The sequence below is a fragment of the Puma concolor genome, chromosome B3, assembly GCF_028749965.1.
Source record: "Puma concolor isolate L17-30 chromosome B3, mPumCon1.1.hap2, whole genome shotgun sequence".
Lineage (NCBI taxonomy): Eukaryota > Metazoa > Chordata > Mammalia > Carnivora > Felidae > Puma > Puma concolor.
Window position 1 is genome coordinate 68,286,270 of NC_141672.1, and position 19,347 is coordinate 68,305,616.

Consider the following 19,347-nt stretch of genomic DNA (forward strand, 5'->3'; position numbering starts at 1 on the left):
ATAAAATGAACCATCCTCCCACAACAAAAACATCACATTTATTTCCTCTATGTTGAGCCTAAATGTCTCATTAACTTACACTTTTAAAAAAAATGCATGGTTCTTCTAGTAGTAGTGGCAGAAATATCCTACAAATAGAGATAACTACCAATCATTCCAAAATTTACTTCTGTAAGTGAGAAACTGCCTATTTCAAAGCAGTTTGTTACTTGCAATGTTAAGAAAAGCAAAGGGGTTTGAGGTTTACAGATGATAGTTTTTATACTTTATGAACTTTAAACAAACTTGTGTTAGTTTATTGTGTTAGTACAATAAAATATTTAACTAGATCAGTTTAGACACCTATTACAAACATCACTAGTGGACATTTATGTGAATAATAAGCTCAGAAAGTAAATAAGAACATTCCAAAAATTAAAGTCTGTAATTTCTCCATACTATGAGCTATTCCACTATTGCGATTTCCTTGTAAGAGTAACCCATTAAGAAAAATATGTAATTCTCCTTAAACATAAATTTAACTACATGTGGCTACACAACACCCACTCTATCTACCGAAAGGCAGACATTATCTTAGGAACTGGTGGTTCCCTTTTTGTCTCACATAACAAAATCATCTTGTCCATAGTTAATGCTAAATAACTATCATTATTGGTGGTGTGACAGAGATTCTCTCTTGACAAAACTTTACTCAGGCTCCTCTGAGCTCTCTTTCAATGAGGACTTGACTTCTGAACTTCTGTGTCCATATTTGCACAGCCCACTTTAAAAAGCATCCTGCTAAGTTAGTTTAGCAAGAATCTCTCATTTTCTATACCTGATTACCCTTCTTATCTGGTCAAGTTCCTCATCCTCTCATCTCCCAGGTGATGTCTGATCTCATTGGCCTGCCTTCAGCAAGAATCCTGTTAGGGTGGTTTAGCCAGAATCCTCTTCCATCCCTGATGTTTCCTTTTAGTAATTTTACATCCACTGATTCCTACCCTGGTCCTTGGCTATAAATTCCCACTTTCCCTTGATGTATTTGGAATTGAGCCCAATCTTTCCCCCCAGGTACAAAACCTTACTGTAGTGGTCCCAATTCCTTTCACAGTGACCCCCCCGAATGTCTGTCTTCCTGTTCTTTCCCCAGTGTCATGAGTAATTTTCTCTTTAACAAGTGCTAGGTTAAACTGTAAAGTACAACACATTAATGTCTGATGTGCCCAACTTCCTATTTTGTATTTTTTTTTTTTTAACTTTTATTTATTATTGAGAGACAGAGACAGAGTATGAGCATAGCAGGGGCGGAGATAGAGGGAGACACAGAATCTGAGGCAGGCTCCAGGCTCTGAGCTGTCAGCACAGAGCCTGACGTGGAGCCTGAACCCACGAACTGTGAGATTATGACCTGAGCTGAAGCTGGACGCTTAACTGACTGAGCCACCCAGGCACCCCTTTCCACCTTTTCACCTTCTGCAGAAGAAAGATGAACAGACTCAGGGAAGCAATGTGAACCAGTAAAAGAGTGGATTAAGTACTTACTAGTGGCTCTTTACCAGGAGAGAGGTAGACTGTGAGGGAATGAAAAGAATTCCTAAGAGGGATAATGAAGCTAAAAAGTGTTCCCAAATAATTAGGAAATAGTGCAATCTGGAATGTATCTTAAGTTTGGAAAGTCAAGAGCCCTTTAATTAAATAAAGCATATTAGTTTTTTTCACTGTTCTTTACTTATACTACATGGTTTTTATAATAAAACATCACTCAAATAAAGAACTGAATACTTACTATATATATAGTGCTATGGAAAATTCAAAGATTGGTAAAAAAAATTCCTTGCTCTCAAGGATCTTATCAAGATCCTTATCAAGAAGTAAAACATTCTATGTCAATTATATCTCAATAAAACTGGGGGGGGGCAGAGTAAAAAATAACATCAATACAAAATACTCCATGTAAATACTGTAAGGAAGATGAAAGTATGAAGAAAGCCCAGAGAAAGAAAAGATCAACCTTTTTCTGACAACAAGTAAACACTGACTATTCACATCTGAATAACTGATAATCAACTCTCTTAAAAATTTGGGCTTTAAAATCTTTCTCATTATAAATTGAAATATTTATGTGTGAAATATTATGTTTTAGCCTTTCCTTCAACTATCTCAGTAAAAATAAGTAAAAGAAAAAATATAATAGGAATAATGAAACAAGAATGACAGGATGTTGCGTACTGAAGCTTGGCGAAGAGTTCAGGGAAGATTCCTATACTAATGTTTATTTGAAAATTTCCGTACTGTAAAGTAAAAAACAAATCCTATTTGAAAACAAACAAAATTAATGATGACTTTCTGAAGCAGAATACTTATATATTAGATTAGCAGAAAAAAAGAAAAACAAAAGTCACTAAAAAATGTTTTCTGTACAAAACTATTATTCCAAAATGAAGTGTAAAATCAGGCTATACTACTTTTGGGGTAGTTTCATTACCCCAAAACATACATTCTACTTAAAATATTTTATTCTAACTTACACAGACCTTTAGACCTTTAAGTTCATTTGCTTATTCTCTTAATATATGTTAAAACTTATATGCATTAGGTAACAGTTTATTATTCTAAGTAGGGTAAGTTCATTTTTCCAATCAATGTACTTTTACAAACCTGACAGTAGTTAAAGGAAAATCAAAGTGTCAATAAAGTCCAAATGAATTAAAAAAAAAAAAAAAAAAGCCTAAAATGACAGAGCCCTGAACTACACGTGTGAAAATATCGTATTTTTAAATATGCCAGAAAGAGGCCCCTTGATTTTACTTTATTCCAAATATTTATAACTTGAATATATCTAGAAGGTATTCTAGCTAAGCAATCAACCTGTCAACATTTATGTTCAAAAATTACCAGAATGTTTTCTAACAAGTATACTCACTTGCTGTTTCAATACCAGGTTCTTCACTCCTTCCATCACAAACTGTGACCCAGTATTCATGACTCGTGATAAGAGACTAGGGACAAAAGAAGAGGATTACCCTAAGTATAACTTATCTTTCCAATTTGTTACAGATAAATCATTTGCCTATTACACATGACCTGCTGAGGCTCACTGTACCTATCACTTTTATTCTGACTAAACAGTGACCCGAGAATTTTTGCTTCCAGATATCCTGGCTGCAATTTTATCTAACAATAAAACAGTGATAAAATTGTCTATCAATTATTATTAATAAAATGTAAAAATAAAAGCTGCCCTCAAATTAAGCATCTTATTTTATTTTTTAAAGTTTATTTATTTATTTTGAGAGAGAGAGAGAGAGAGAGAGAGAGAGAACGAACATGAGTGGGGGGCAGGTGTAGAAGGATGGAGAGATGGAGAGCGAGAATCCCAAGCAGGCTCTGTACTGTTAGTACAGAGCACAACACAGGGCTCCGTCTTATGAACTGTGAGATCATGACCTGAGCCAAAATCAAAAGTTGGACCAACTGACCCACCCAGGTGCCCCTCAAATTAAACATTTTTCCATTAGCATTTGCTTACTTCATGTCCCTGTGTCACGGTATTCCAAACCTTTTCATTATTAGCGTATTGGCTTTGGTGACCTATGATCAGTGATCCTTGCTGTTCCTATTGTAATTATTTCAGGGTGCCACAATCCTTGCTCATGTAAGCTAGCAAACTTAACTGATAAATATAGTGGTGTGTTTTGAATGCTCCATCAACTGCCTGTTTCCCACTCTCTCACCCTCTCCTGGTGCCTCCCTATTCCCTAGGATACAACAATATTGAAATTAAGCCAATTAATAGCCCTATAATGGCCTGTATGTGTTCAGGCGAAAGGAAGAGTTACATGTCTCTCACTTTATTTATTTTTTGATGTCTGATTTTCTTTGTTATTCTTAGAAAATCTCCTTTTGATTGGACTCAGACTAAGAGATGGAGGTTCTCACAGAGGACAGCTTCTGTCTCTTGGCAATCTGTTCCTGGCAGTTTTTTTGGCCTCCTTTATTCTCTTGGCCAAAAGTTGAGCATTTTCTGCAGCCTCTTCCTTCTTTTTTCTTAGTATGCTGTTTCTTCAGAGCAATATGCCGACATCTGTGTTGGAGGACATGTGGAATAACAAGATTGCTGAATACTGAGCGCTTTGGTTCCTGGTTTCTTACCTTCTCTGTTTAGGGACTTTCTCACAGCATACTTGTGGATATCATCTTCTTTAGAGAGACTGAGAAGTCTGTGGATTCTGCTAGCTCTTTTGGGTCCCAGGTGATGAGGCACAGTATTATAAATGAGTCCAGGAATATCCTTCCCCTCCTTTTTTTTTTTTTTTCACAATGAGCAAGTTGAGAACACTAAGACTGACACCCATAATGCATCCTTGAACAGATTTGCATTTTCTTTCCCCAGCCCTCCTTGGTCTGTAGTGGAAATGACCCTTACTCAGAAGGCAGACACAGCCATGGGTCAAAACACTCTGCTTCACTGGGAATCCTTGTTTGTCATTGCCACCACTGATTCAGACTACATAATCCTTCTTCACCCAGAGCATCAGCAGCAATTTCTGTGGCCATATGCCTCCATAAAAGGTAAAAATTCTGTCTGCTGTCCACGTCAATGAGTTTCTGGAAGCCAGTAGCTGAGAAAGAGATGTTCAACTTCATCCTAAAGCAGTCTACCTACCACCTCTGAGGCGCATGAAAAAGAGCACATATCTCTCACTTTAAATCAAAAGTTAGAAATAATTAAGTTTAGTGAGAAAGAAGGCATGTCAAAAGCTGAGGCAGGCTGAAAGCTAAGCCTCTTGTGCCAGTTAGCCAAGTTGTGAAGGCAAAGAAAAAGTTCTTGAAGGAAATTAAAAGTGCTACTCTAGTGAGCTCACAAATAAGAAAGTGAAACAGACTTAATGCTGATAAGGAAAAAGTTAGAGTACTATGGATAGATCAAGCCAGCCACAAAATTCCCTTCAGCTAAAGCCTAATCCAGAGCAAGGCCCTAACTCTCTCCAATTCTACGAAGGCTGAGAGAGGTGAGGAAGCTACAAAAGAAAAATTTGAAGCTGGCAGAGGTTGGCTCATAAGGTTTAAGGAAGGAAGCCACTGAGAAACTTAACAGAAGGCCATGGGGGAGGGGAAGGAAAAAAAAAAAAAGGTTAGAGAGGGAGGGAGCCAAAACATAAGAGACTGTTAAAAACTGAGAACAAACTGAGGGTTGATGGGGGGGGGGGGGGGTGGGAGGGAAGGGAGGGTGGGTGATGGGCACTGAGGACGGCACCTGTTGGGAGGAGCACTGGGTGTTGTATGGAAACCAATCTGACAATAAATTTCATATTTAAAAAAAATTAAAAAAAAGGAAGGAAGCCATCTCTGTAAGGTAAGTGCAGGGTGACACAAGAGCTGATGGAGGAGTTGCAGCAAGTTATCCAGATAAAGCTAAGGTAATGAATGAACGTGGCTACACTAAACAGTTTTTCAATACAGACAAAGAAACTTCTACTGGAAGAAGATGCCATCCAGCACTTAAATAGCTAGAAGAAGTCAAGACTTGGCTTCAATTGGCTGCAAAACTTCAAGGACTCTTATTAAGGGCTATTGCAGCTGAGGACTTTAAATTGAAGCCAATGCTAATTTACCATTCTGAAAATCCCTAAGAATTACCCCTTAAGAATTATGTTACATCTCCTTTGCTGTGTTCTAGAAATAGAACAAAGCCTGGATGACAGCACATCTGTTTGCATGATTTACTGAATATTTTAAGCCCAGTGTTGAAACCTACTGCTCAGAAAAAAAGACACCTTTTCAAATATTACTGCCCACTGCCAACGCACCTGGTTACTCAAGAGCTCTGATGGAGATGTACGCTGAAGTTAATGTTGTTTTCATGCCTGTTAAAAACTTATCCATTCTGCAGCCCATGGATCAAGGAATAATCCTGACTTTCAAGCCTTCTGATTAAAGAAATACATTTTGTAAGGCTATGTAACTGTTACAGATAGTGATTGCTCTGATGGATCTGGGCAAACTAAACTGAAAATCTTCTACAAAGGATTTACCATTCTAGATGCCAGTAAGAACATTCACAATTCATGGTAAGAGGTCAAACTATCATCATGAAAAAAAGTTTGGAATAAGTTGACTAAAACCCTCATAGGTGACTTTAAGGGGTTCAGGAGTTCAAGGGAGGAAGTAACTGCAGATGTGGTGGATAGAGAGAACTAGAATTAGAAGAGCCTGAGGATAGGACCGAAATGCTGTAATCTCATGATACAACTTTAGTGAATGAGGAGTTGTTGCTTGTAGAAGGGCAAAGAAAGTAGTTTCTTGGGAATGAATCTACTCCCGGTGAAGACTGCTGAAATGACAACAAAGGATTTAGAATATTCCATAAATTTTGTTGACAAAACAGTTCCAGGGTTTGAGGGACTGACTCCAATTTTGAAAGAAGTTCTACTACAAGTAAATGCGATCAAGCTGCATGCGTGGTTACAGAGAAATCGTTTGTAGAGGAACAGTCCATTGATGCAATAAACCTCACCATTGTCTTATTTTAACAGGACGCAGCCACCCCAACCTTCACGAACCACCATCCTGAGCAGTCAGCAACCATCAATATCATGGCAAGACTCTCCACCAACAAAAAGATTACTGAAAGTTCAGACGATGGTTATCATTTTTTAGCAACAAACTATTAAAAAGCCTCATTTAAAAAAAATGTTTATTTATTTATTTAGGGAGAGGGCGCATGCACACGGGGAGGAGAGAGGGTGGGTGAGGGCAGAAAGACAGGAGAGAGAATCCCAAGCAGGCTCCACACTATCAGCATTGAGCCTGAAGCAGGGTTTGATCCCATGAACGGTGATACCATTACCTGAGCCCAAATCAAGAGCTGGATGCTCAATCGACTGAGTGACCCAGGCACCCCAGCAATAACTATTTTTAAATTAAGATATGTACATTTTTTAAAGACAAAATGCTATTATACCCTTAATAGACTATAGCACAGTACAAATGTAATTAACATGCACAGGAAACCAAAAAATTAATTTTGAGTTGTTTTATTGTATTATTTGCTTTATTGCAGTGGTCTGGAACTGAACCCCCAATACCTTTGAGCTATGTCTATAGGTTTTAGGCAAATTATAATTTGGAGAGAACTCCCTGCTTTCCTGATTGCCTTACTATTAAAACAATAAAATTAATGATAGTAAATCAGGATAACTTGTTTTAGGAATTCAAAACACATCAACATATTGAAAATATATATGGGTGTAAGTATTACAAGTAAGTCAAAAAGTTACTATATTCTCTACATCACAGCAGCTAGATCCAGTCCTGGGTTTATACAATCTCCCCACAATACACAACCTCTATCACATAAAAATGTGAAGCATAACATACCTGGTGAATTTTACCTCAATTCTGAAGAAATGTTTGAGTATTTAACAACAAAAGTAACATCAATAAATGACCTGCCATATTGGGCATATATTTGTGGCTCAATCTCTCATTTGGGATCAAGGGATGTTGTGTGGGACAGAATGGTATTCCTGTATTATGATATCAGAAGGCTAGGGATAGCCTCCAAATCATCAAGATTTTCTTACAACACATTTTATTAAAATCCTCAACTATGAAATCCACAAGAAATTTTTAGGCTTTTAATATTAAGATTTTAAGATATGGAACTGGAAAGTCTACTAAATACATGAGAGTAATTTCCAAATAAATTTCCTTTTCCCTATCTTGCCTTTACTCCTCTGTGAAATCAAAGGATGGACAAGGTGGAAATGCTTTAACAGAAACAAGAGAAAGTAATCTTTGTTGGAATGAAGAGTTCAGAGGCAATTCCCTGGTACCAGGCAACTCGAGGCACTGCTCACTTACACAGCACTGTATGAAGGTGAGGCTAGCTGGATTCATTCTGTCAAGCATTTAAAACACTTGCCTAGCTGAGTGTTTTTGCTTTTTGCAAACTGTTCCATTAAAACTGGAAGCTTGAGGTAAAGCTAGAATAAAACTGTTTTCCTCTGGATTGTACACTTTTATTCTAAAACTTAAAGAATTTGAAACAAGTATGGTATAAAAAAGAGTAGTTAGAATTACCTTGTTCAGTTACTTTGAAAATCATGCACACTATAGGATTCTGTGGAGTCAGGAGTCAGACCTAGACCTAGACCTAGACCTCCTCCTACTATTAAATGATTTCCTCCCTGTCATTTAATAGTATGCCTACATCTCTCTTGAAGCTAAATCTTGAGTGCCTAGCTCCAAGTCTGTATTACTTATCAACAGTGATATAAAAGTAGCTTTAACCTTCATATAACTTCTGAAAATAAAAAAATGTAATGTTTTAAGAACAAGGAAGCAAAAGAAGCCAATAGCTCATACCATGTAAAATATATTAACTTACATTTTATTTTAAAAAATGTTTATTTTGAAAAACATTATGTTTTTAATTATTATTTTTTTTATGTTTATTTTTTGAGAGAGAGACAGCAAGCTGAGGAAGGGCAGAAAAAGAGGGAGAGAGAAATCCCAAGCATGCTCCATGCTACCAGTGCAGAGCCCGATGTAGGGTTCAAACTCCCAAACTGTGAGATCATGACCTGAGCCGAAACCAGGACTTGGGTGCTTACCGAATGAGCCACTTAGGTGCTCCAAAGTGTCAGTGTGCTTTTAGGGCTTGAGAGTCTAATTATGGTCTGGAGTACCAGACTTATTCCATCAGAATTATTAAAAATACTTACCCCATTGGCTTAGTAGTAGTGTTACCATAGCTGGCAGGAGCTGAGGCCATCTTGGCAAAAGCCCTATGAAATAAAAAAAGCTATATTGGAAAACTGATTATCAGAGCAAACATTCAGCATCACAGTATTAAAAACTCCACTGACTTTTACTATGCAGACATTTCTGAAAAGAGAATCATCTTTCAATGAATATAATACAATGTTTCAGTATAATGAGCACTGAAACAATTATATAAATGTTGACTATATGATTTGTAATCATGTAAAATGTTGTCCAAGTACAGTACAATTAGTACTGAAACACTGAGATTTTGTTTTGTTTTGTTTTGCAGTTTATGTATTTTGAGAGAAAGCACAAGCAGGGTGGAGAGGGGAGAGGGGGAGAGAGAGGGAAAGGGGGAGAGAGAGGGAGAGGGGGAGAGAGAGGGAGAGAGAGGAAGAGAGGGAGAGAGAGGAAGAGAGGGAGAGAGAGGAAGAGAGGGAGAGAGAGGAAGAGAGGGAGAGAGAGGGAGAGAGAGGGAGAGAGAGGGAGAGAGAGGGAGAGAGAGGGAGAGAGAGGGAGAGAGAGGGAGAGAGAGGGAGAGAGAGGGAGAGAGAGGGAGAGAGAGGGAGAGAGAGGGAGAGAAAGGGAGAGAGAGGAAGAGAGGGAGAGAGAGGAAGAGAGGGAGAGAGAGGGAGGGAATCCCAAGCAGGCTCTTGTCTACCAACACAGAGCCCAATGCAGGGCTCAAACCCACGAACTGCAAGATCATGACCCAAGCTGAAGTTGGATTTTCAACTGAAATGAGCCACCGAGGCGCCCTTGAAATTCTTTAAAAAATACAAATGCATTCATTTCCCAAAAATCAAGACTTTTTCCTTTTATTATATCTGGTCATTAACATGAAACAGACTTGCTGCCTTGGAAGAACAATCATGAACTAAGTTTAGTCTCTTTATCAGTCCCCACATTCCATACTCCCTCATTACCAGACATATGCCTTTGTTCATGCTGTCCTTTGAGGGGGATAAATGGACTGCCTTCTTCTCCAACAGAAATTATGCATTTCCTTTTAAGACTCTGCTCAAAACTACTTTTTTCTTTTATTAAAAAAATTTTTTTTTTAATGATTATTTATTTTTGAAAGAGAAACAGAGAGCACGAGCCAGGAAGGGGCAGAGAGACAGAGGGAGACACAGAATCCGAAGTAGGCTCCAAGCTCTGAGCTGTCAGCACAGAGTATGATGCAGGGCTTGAACCCACAAACTGTGAGATCATGACCTAAGCCGAAGTCGGACGGTTAACCAACTGAGCCACCCAGGTGCCCCAAAACCAATTTTTTCATTAAACTATTCTACCACCCAATGATTTTTCCTTTTAAGAGTTATTTTCTACAACACACACTTTTATACCTAATTGCATGTAGTCATTTATTTTTCAAATCTTTCTAAGTGTCCAGAATTCTCTTTAACTAAACTATACAATTTCTGAAGTCTGGCAAAAAGATGGCACTTAGATGTGCTTTTAAAAATATTTTCCTTCTGGGAGTATGTTTACCATAGAGAATTGAGGACACAAAATGCTCCCAAAAGAACCCTAACACTTTGAGGCTCACCATCGATTTTTGTGTATATTCCTCTAATCCCTGGACACACATATATATAACATATATACTTTAAAAACAAAATTAATATACTGTAAAACTGTTCTGTAACATTTTAATAGCATACCATAAACACTTTTATGTGACTCAATACTCTTCTAAAATGATTCCTAACTATTTCAATTGTTTTTGTAAAAGAAAAAAAAGTTTACATAAATACGAGACAATCATATGAGAGTAAAAAACGGAATGGAAATCACTAAGATGTGATAATTGAAATGTTAAAAACACTCTACTTCAACTGGGACAGAACTCACTGAAAATACCATTAGAGAAATCCCAAACACAAAAATCACAACCTTGTTCAGGAAGGAGGATGTGAATCAAATGTTTTCCGAAGTAGACTAGAATTTCTGCCTTCAACAAATACTTATTTTTCACTAGAATGAACTATATCTAAACAATATGGAAGGATTCAATAAATCATGGCACATTTTTATGGCTAAACAATATTCACACACTAAATAGTACCACTGAAGAAAATTTAAGAAACACTATTAAAAAAAAACTTTTTAAAAATGTTTCTTTTTGAGGGGCGGGGAGGGAGGGTGGGAAAGTGGGGTTGGAGCAGAGACAAAGGAAGACAGAGAATCCCAAGCAGGCTCCACCAGTGCAAAGCCCGGCCTGTGGCTCAAGCTCACCAGCCATGATATCATGACCTGAGCCAAAGCTGGACATTCAACCGAATGAGCCACCCAGGTGCTCCAAGAAACACTGTAATTATTTAAGAAAATGGACTGCTAAAATGAGTTAATGGAAAACTAGAATACAAAACTGTATCTATACTAATAATTTCCAAATTTTAAAAAATACATGTAATGTACATATAAAAAGATATACAGTGTTTAGCTGTAGACTTTGGATGATGATATTACAAGTAAATTTTTACTTCCTTTCTAACAGAGTTTTATACAATTTTCTTCAAAAAACTCGTATTACTCTTTATAATTATAAAGAAAAATGCTAGGAATTACATATTTTATAACCATATAAAATGATGTCCAAGACTGGCTTTCCTCTTCCAACAATAAATGTTTGATTAAGGAGTTCTCCACAAATCATAATGTAAAGAACAATGACATATGCCACAAAGCCAATGTGTAAAGGTATATATTATAGAAATTGGAATAAGCAGTTTTCAGTTTCTCTTTTTAAACAGAGGTCTATTGTATATTTTCTTCTTATTACAAGAACATAGTGAAATAAAAAGAAATTTGAAAAAGCAGGGGCACCTGGCTGGCTCAGTCAGTAGAGCATTTAACTCTTGACTTTGGAGTCATGAGTTCGAGACCCATGTTGAGGGTAGAGATGACTTAAAAAAAAAAAAAAAAATGAGGCTCCTGACTAGCTCTGTCGGTGTGCATGGCTCTTGATTTCTGGGTTGTAAGTTTGAACTTCATGTTGGGTGTAGAAGATTACTTAAAAATAAAATATTAGGGGTGCCTCAGTGGCTCAGTTGGTTAAGTGCCTGACTCCTGATTTCAGCTCAGGTCATGATCTCACTGTTTGTGGGATTAAGCCCTGCATCAGGCTCTGTGTGCTGACAGCATGGAGCCTGCTTGGGCTTCTCTCTCCCCCTCTCTCTGCTCCTCCCCCACTCGTTTACTCATAATAAATAATTAAAAAAATACATGAAATCATAAAAAAAAAAAATTTGAAGAAGCACTCAAACTCAAAAACTCAGAGATAACCACTGTTAACAACTTGGCATACTGTTGAGCTTGGAAAGCATATTCAATCTTATAGTCTTAAAACAATCATTTTAAGAAATATTAAAAAAAAAAGAAATATTTTTAAGTGTATTTATTAACTGTGGGAGAGATAGAGAGACAGAGAGAGAGAGAGAGAGAGAGAGAGAGAGAGAGAGAACCTCAAGGAGGCTTTATGCTATTAGCACAGAGCATAACATGGGGCTTTAACTCAAAACTGTGAGATCATGACCAGAGTCAAAATCAATATTTGGATGCTTAATCAACTGAGCCACCCAGGCACCCCATTTTAAGAAATATTTTGAGGGGCACCTGGGTGGCTTGGTCAGTTAAGCGTCCGACTTTGGCTCAGGTCATGATCTCACGGTCCGTGAGTTCGAGCCCCGCGTCGGGCTCTGTGCTGACAGCTCAGAGCCTGGAGCCTGTTTCAGATTCTGTGTCTCCCTCTCTCTCTGACCCTCCCCTGTTCATGCTCTGTCTCTCTCTGTCTCAAAAATAAATAAACATTAAAAAAAAAAAAAAAGAAATATTTTGACAGTAAGGTTTGTTGTAAAAAATCTGGAAGATAAAGATAAGCACATGAAAGGGAAGAAATTCTACCACCTGGAGTTATCCACTGTTAACATTTTAATATATGTCAAGGTATGCAATTGTATGTATACAGATTTATGTTCATATATACAAATACACACAAAAATAGATGGATGGATAATAGAGATCATAATGTAAAAACTGTCATCTAAGTTTTGGCTCAAATATCACCTACTCAGACACGTTCCCTGATCTTCTCAACAAATTTAACTCTTACCCCCAAGTTAAGATCTTATCACTTGGTGTTATTTTCTTTATACCACTTAGTATCATTTAACAGTATTCTGTTCATTTGTTTGCTTATTTGTTGAATCATTTTCCCTCCACTCAAATGTAAATTCAATGACTGAAGGAGCCTTCCACATGGTCACTATTATATTTCCAAAGTCTAGAAGAGTCTCTAGACACAAAGAGAGAAATCACTTGTTGTAAACTATTTTTTCACTATCATATACACATTTTCCAGTGTCATTAGTCTTATACCACATGAATTTTAATTTTCAATTGTATTCTATCTTATGGAAATGCTTACTGTTGAACATTGAGATTGGTTGCTTCTAAGATTTTACAATTCCAATTACTTCTTTGGAATGAAACCTTAGAAGTATGCAAAGATTTAAAAAAATTTTTTTTAATGTTTTTATTTTATTTTTGAGAGAGAGAGACACAGCATGAGTGGGGGAGGGGCAGTGAGAGAGGGAGATACAGGATCCGAAGCAGGCTCCAGGCTCTGAGCTATAAGCAGAGAGCCCGACATGGCACTCGAACTCATGAACTGTGAGACGATGGATGACCTGAGCCAAAGTCGGCACTCAACCGACTGAGTCACCTAGGCACCCCACAAAGATTTTTAAAAAAAAATTTTTATACCATCTGGCAAAATGGTGACAATTTATATTTTTTAATAGCAGAATATAAATGCACCAATTAATTTTCTGTATCCTTAGCACAGCACTTTACTGTATCTGTGTGCTTTGTTAATCTGCATTTCTCTACTAGTGAAATTAAAATTTTCTTCTGATGTTTTTGAGATGGCTGACCCAAAACATTTCAGTCTTTGTCACTCGTATCTAATCAGCGAAGAAAACATCAACTTCTCTAGGAAAGAAAGGCATCACCATTTTTTGTAATTTTAAGCTGTGGATAGAGAGGGCCAGATAGGGAAATATTTATGACACCAAATTAAAAAAAAATACTAAGGCACTGTTCAATTTTCTTAGTAACATTCTTATCTTCTTGGGACTTCCACTGTACTCTTTTATATAAGAAGAAAATAAAACTTACTTCCACTGTTTGATATATTGTAAGGGATTAAGGTTGCATCCTGCATCAGTTAATGCTTTTTTGTATTGCTCCAAATCAGCCTGAAATAAGCAAAGAACGATATAAAAATTTTTACTTTCATGAAAGAGAAGACCATTTTGTTATTATTTTATTCATTAAAAAGTCAGACCAAAGGCACGAGTTTAAATTCCAGGCACCCAAGTAGAACGGAGTCATATTTTGAGTATGAGGGACACCCGAGACAAAAATCACATCTAATGAAAATTACCTTTGACAGACTCCCAAATCACCTATCCAGTACTTTGTCATCCCTCAGTGAGTCAGTCAATTTTTCCTCCACTTTTGAACTTGCCTTTCCTCAGGATAATCACTATATGAACCAACTGGCTTGACCAAGAATATTTCAGAACCAGAAACACAAGGGGCATGACATTGACTGAGGGGAAATGCAGATTCAGGTTTTCCCCTGTCATATACACTCTAGTGGTCCAAATGCATTAATGGAGTATCAGGTGTCTTACACTTTTTAAACTGTTGTTTTCTCTTTCTTGTTCTTTTTGTTTCCTGATGAGTAAGTCCAGTTGAATTCCTGTAATTTATAGGAGCCTATCATCATAGTGATTCCATTATAAAAATTTTAGAAGACAAATTTACTTTTTTTTAATGTTTACTTTTTTTTGAAGGAGAGAGACAGAGCATGAGCAGGGGAGGGGCAGAGACACAGGGAGACACAAAATCTGCAATAGGCTCCAGGCTCTGAGCTGTCACCACCAAGCCTGACACGGGGCTTGAACTCAGGAGCCATGAGATCATGACCCGAGCCGAAGTCGGATGCTTAACTGACTGAGCCACCCAGGTGCCCCTTACAAGTCAGAAATTTAAAGCTCACCTTCAACCAGAGATGTTCACTATTTTGCATTTTTGGGGCTATCAGCTGACATCAGTAATCATAATTTGCTTTAAGCCTCTTAATGATCACTTAAAACTTATGAAAATATAGTCCTTACCAAAAATAAATGAAAATAATGTGGTCAAATTAAGGGAATTCTAAATTAAGTTTCAGAATCATAAATTCTGAAGCAAATATTATAAATAGGCTATAAGCCTTTTTATATATAAGCCAAATATATATGTATATATACCTATAAAAATCTTCTAAGATATAGGTATGAGATGCTTCTAAAAAGAAAACTAGGGGCGCCTGGGTGGCTCGGTCGGTTAAGCGTCCAACTTCGGCTCAGGTCACGATCTCAGGGTCTGCGAGTTCGAGCCCCGCGTCGGGCTCTGCGCTGACAGCTCAGAGCCTAGAGCCTGCTTCCGATTCTGTGTCTCATTCTCTCTCTGCCCCTACCCCACTTGTGCTCTGTCTCTCAAAAACAAATGTTAAAAAAAAAAAATTTAGAATGAGCAAATATCTGGACTTGTAAATTGCCATTAAAATGTATGTTTAAAAAAAAAACAAAACAAAGAAAACTACACTTTCTTACTAAATTAAAATAAAAGACGTATTCCCAGAACAAAGCAGAATTGGCCTAAAGCAAATATTGGGTTTAGCTTACTGATTTAACACCAAGATTTTTGACCAAAAAAATGCGTTATGATCTATCAGACTTATAAAAATACATGGTATTGGCAAACGAAAGACGTTTATAACTACTGTATCATCCTCGGTGTCATCTCCAAAGTTCTAACACTTGCTGCTCACCAGTAAAATTTTACTGAGTTAACAGGAGAGTTAGCAGGTCTCTAACCTGGCAACAACACTGACACCAAAATTACCATTTGCCTTCAAAGTCAATTAATTACCTATAAACTTTTTTTTCTTCTAAAGCAAGTGATGGCCCGTCACAGAAAAAGAAAACAACAAAATTATCCATAATCCTCTTTTCCAGGGGAAAAAAAAATCTAGAAAGGGAAATATGTCATTTCCCAATAATTGTGAGGCATTTATTGATATAAAAGTTATTTGATTGCAATATTAAAAAAAACTCAATTACATTTTTTTTTTTTAATTTTTTTTTCAACGTTTATTTATTTTTGGGACAGAGAGAGACAGAGTATGAACGGGGGAGGGGCAGAGAGAGAGGGAGACACAGAATAGGAAACATGCTCCAGGCTCTGAGCCATCAGCCCAGAGCCTGACGCGGGGCTCGAACTCATGGACCGCGAGATCGTGACCTGGCTGAAGTCGGACGCTTAACCAACTGCGCCACCCAGGCACCCCATCAATTTCATTTTTTTATATGAATCATATGACATACATAAATCTGAAGTGTAATCTAATTAAATTGCGATATTTACATAGCAATTTGGAAGTTTGGGTATTTTCTTCCAATTGACTCCTTATGTTCTATAATTGACATTAGTTTTTAAATAACCTTAAAATATTACATTTTTACTTTAGGTTAAAGATAAATTCAGTGGAAAGCATTAGTGGCTACAGCTTAATGAAATGGAGCTTTTAAGATCATTACATAATGAGAAATAAGGCCAAACTTACAAAAAGCATAGCAAACTTGGTTAACTTCATTTATAATAGCTATTTTCCCAGAAATAAGAATTTGGGCACTTGAATTCAATTCATATTCCAACAACTTAAAAGTGATCAGACATTTCATGAGTGGATAGTTCTTCTGGTGACAATAAATACTGCTCTAAAACTCAGCAGTAAATAGAACCAGCCTTAACAAATTGTTTTTTTTTTTTTTTTTTTTTTTTAAAGAAAGGAATGAGGTAGTTATTTGGTCACAGTGATCTGTCTTCTATTTTTGAAACAAACAAATATCTCCCCTTCTATCCAATAACTAAACAAAGAGGACATACCTCAGAGGGTGCTTGCTGTGCACTTATATAATAAATAAGAAACAGCCTCATTTTATCTTCTGGAGTTCCTGCTACATAGGGAGGAAAAAAACTTTCAGAATTCTGGTTAAGTGTTATAGTCAACACAAGTATATAAAAATTTAAGGCATATATAAATATGACAAGATAAAATATGGTTCTTTCAAGTGATTTAAGGTTATAGGCACTCTAATTATGACTATGTAACACACAGATATGGAAAATGATTAAATGTTGTGGGAGTAAAGGAATGGGATATGGGAGTATCTTCATTCTCTCTTCCTAATTGTCTATAAGAGATGTACCTTTTTTAAAAAATTTTTTTAATGTTTATTTTTTTTTCAGAGAGAGAGAGAGAGAGAGAGAGAGAGAGAGCGCAAGCATGAATGGGGAGCGTCAGAGAGAGAGGGAGACACAGAATCTGAGGCAGGATCCAGGCTCTGAGCTGTCAGCACAGAGCCTGACGTGAGGCTAGAATTTGTGAACCGAGAGATCATGACCTGAGCTGAAGTTGGATGCTTAACTGACTGAGCCACCCAGGTGCCCCAAGAGATGAACCTTTTAGATTGAAACTCAGAAAGAACGGAATAGGTAGGATAATCACACACATCTAAAACAGTATACTTCTGAGATGGAAAAAGGATGTCAGTACATATTTAATTATGTAAAGACAATAAACATAAAAATCAGACTGTCCTGGGAAAACAGCTGTATGGTCCTTCTAGGTGTTAGGTTATGAAACCTAAGTATGAAATACTTCTCAAAAGTGGGGTCACAAAATATACAGGTCTCCTCTTTCTTGAGGGTATTCTATCACTATATAAGATTTGAGAAAAGAATACATTTATATATTAAAATAAACACTGTTGTATTATGCAAAATATATTTGCTAGAAATTCTAAGACAAACGTAAGATATCAAAGAAATTTCTTGCTCACATTGAGTTTGATCTGCTACTCTTACTACCCAGAGCCCCAAACTACAGAGAAATTCATTTATTCTCCACCCTGTTACTGGGTGTACTTTGGTACAAAGTGATGAGGCACTGGTCACCGGTAACTCAGTTCTACCACCAACCAATAACAATATGTACTCTCACTTCAAAGTCCAATACTCAAGAACTTGGCAGTGTTATACTTTCTTATGGAATAAAAACTAGGAAATTTTTTTCAAAACGTGACTAATGAACCATCGGTTTTTTATATGGTTTAGAATCCAGATAACCATTCTCAAATTATCCTTACTCCCTAAATATGGCAAAGAATGGTAATAAAGATCAATGATGGGTTCTCCAAAGTTCTGATGTTTACAAATAAATATTGTATCTTGGACACTGAATATTATGTTATGAAATTCAGGGTCTTGTTTAAATCCCAGGAGAAAGCTGCTATTTTTGTTTTAGCAGGAAATTAGCCTGGCTGGGTTCAGGCCAAAGTTCCCACCAGCTATCTGTGGGTTGTGGTTCCATCATCGATTTCTATTTTCAAAACCTTCTGCAGTGCTACTGGGATCTGTCCAACCATCTAGTGGCCACTGTGGGAACTGGGAAATCATATAGCCCTTCAACCCTTAGTCTTAGGAATGCTATTTAGGATCAGATTCACGTATGTGCAGCTCAGGAGTGAGCCCAGGAATTCATAAACAACTTTATGAGCTTGCTTTCCTGAGCTCCTTCCTCTCTGCAATCTCCCTGGTACTTTCCAATTCCCTTGGCTTTCCCTTTCTGGTGCTTCGGTCAGAAAGCTTTGGCTTTAGTTACCCTGTTCTATTGTGCATTTCCTGCAACTATGACTAAGCAGCTAAAGGACAAAGAAAAAAAGCAACCAGCCTTGCTGTATGCTCTTGGGACCACCATTCCTAAAGCAGGAGAGAAAGGCTCCCCTCTCTCTGAGTTTTAGGGGCCTGTAGATGCCTGTTACTGTTTTTAATATCCTCAGCATCAACTACTTCTCCAACGAGTCCTAGTAGAAAATGTATTTATAAGCTACAGTCTTTACACTAGGGCATTGTTGCCCCCAGCCCTGCTCAGTTGACTGAACACATATATATACATATGTGTGTGTGTGTGTGTGTGTGTGTGTATATATGTGCATGCACATGTTATCTATATTTATTTCTGTCTGACAAATATATAGTGAAAACACCAAGACTATAATACTTCCAATTCCAATCCAACATTATAGAGCTCATTATAGTTTTCTCCCCTTCTCTACTTGTATAGTTTTCTCCCTTTCTCTACTTGTTTTCTCTTCCTTCTCTGACAAGAGGAAACCTAGCACCATTTGTAGCACCTGACATATACACTTCTTTAACCAGTCCACTGTATATAACAAATATCCTCTCTCTGCAGCCATCCCCTTGCCTGTATGGATGTCTTCTCACTCCACGTGGGCTCTGATTCTCTACAATAGACTTGCTCACATGCCTGGCCACACTTCTCACCACACTTGGACTGACGCTGGGTTGCTACTGTGTACAGTCACCCTCCTCAATCTGTTACAGCTCTTACAGCCCATGCTTTCACATGTGGCTTCTCTGCTCAATCCACTGGGATTTTGATGCTTCCCT

At 37.3% G+C, this 19,347-nt stretch overlaps 1 protein-coding gene and 1 pseudogene across 2 annotated transcripts in view; both read right to left on the reverse strand.

Moving 5' to 3' along the window:
- SCFD1 (sec1 family domain containing 1) overlaps window positions 1-19,347 on the reverse strand; it is a 124,523-nt gene that overhangs the window by 34,708 nt on the left and 70,468 nt on the right. For both annotated transcript variants that reach the window (XM_086710003.1, XM_086710002.1), the window contains exons 16-19: window positions 16,762-16,832; window positions 13,939-14,018; window positions 8,712-8,774; window positions 2,906-2,981 (exon numbers count right to left, since the gene is read on the reverse strand). In XM_086710003.1, coding sequence (XP_086566129.1) covers window positions 2,906-2,981; window positions 8,712-8,774; window positions 13,939-14,018; window positions 16,762-16,832 — 290 coding nt within the window. The remainder of the gene's footprint in view (window positions 1-2,905; window positions 2,982-8,711; window positions 8,775-13,938; window positions 14,019-16,761; window positions 16,833-19,347) is intronic.
- Window positions 2,988-5,201, reverse strand: LOC112855035 (small ribosomal subunit protein eS6 pseudogene; annotated as a pseudogene).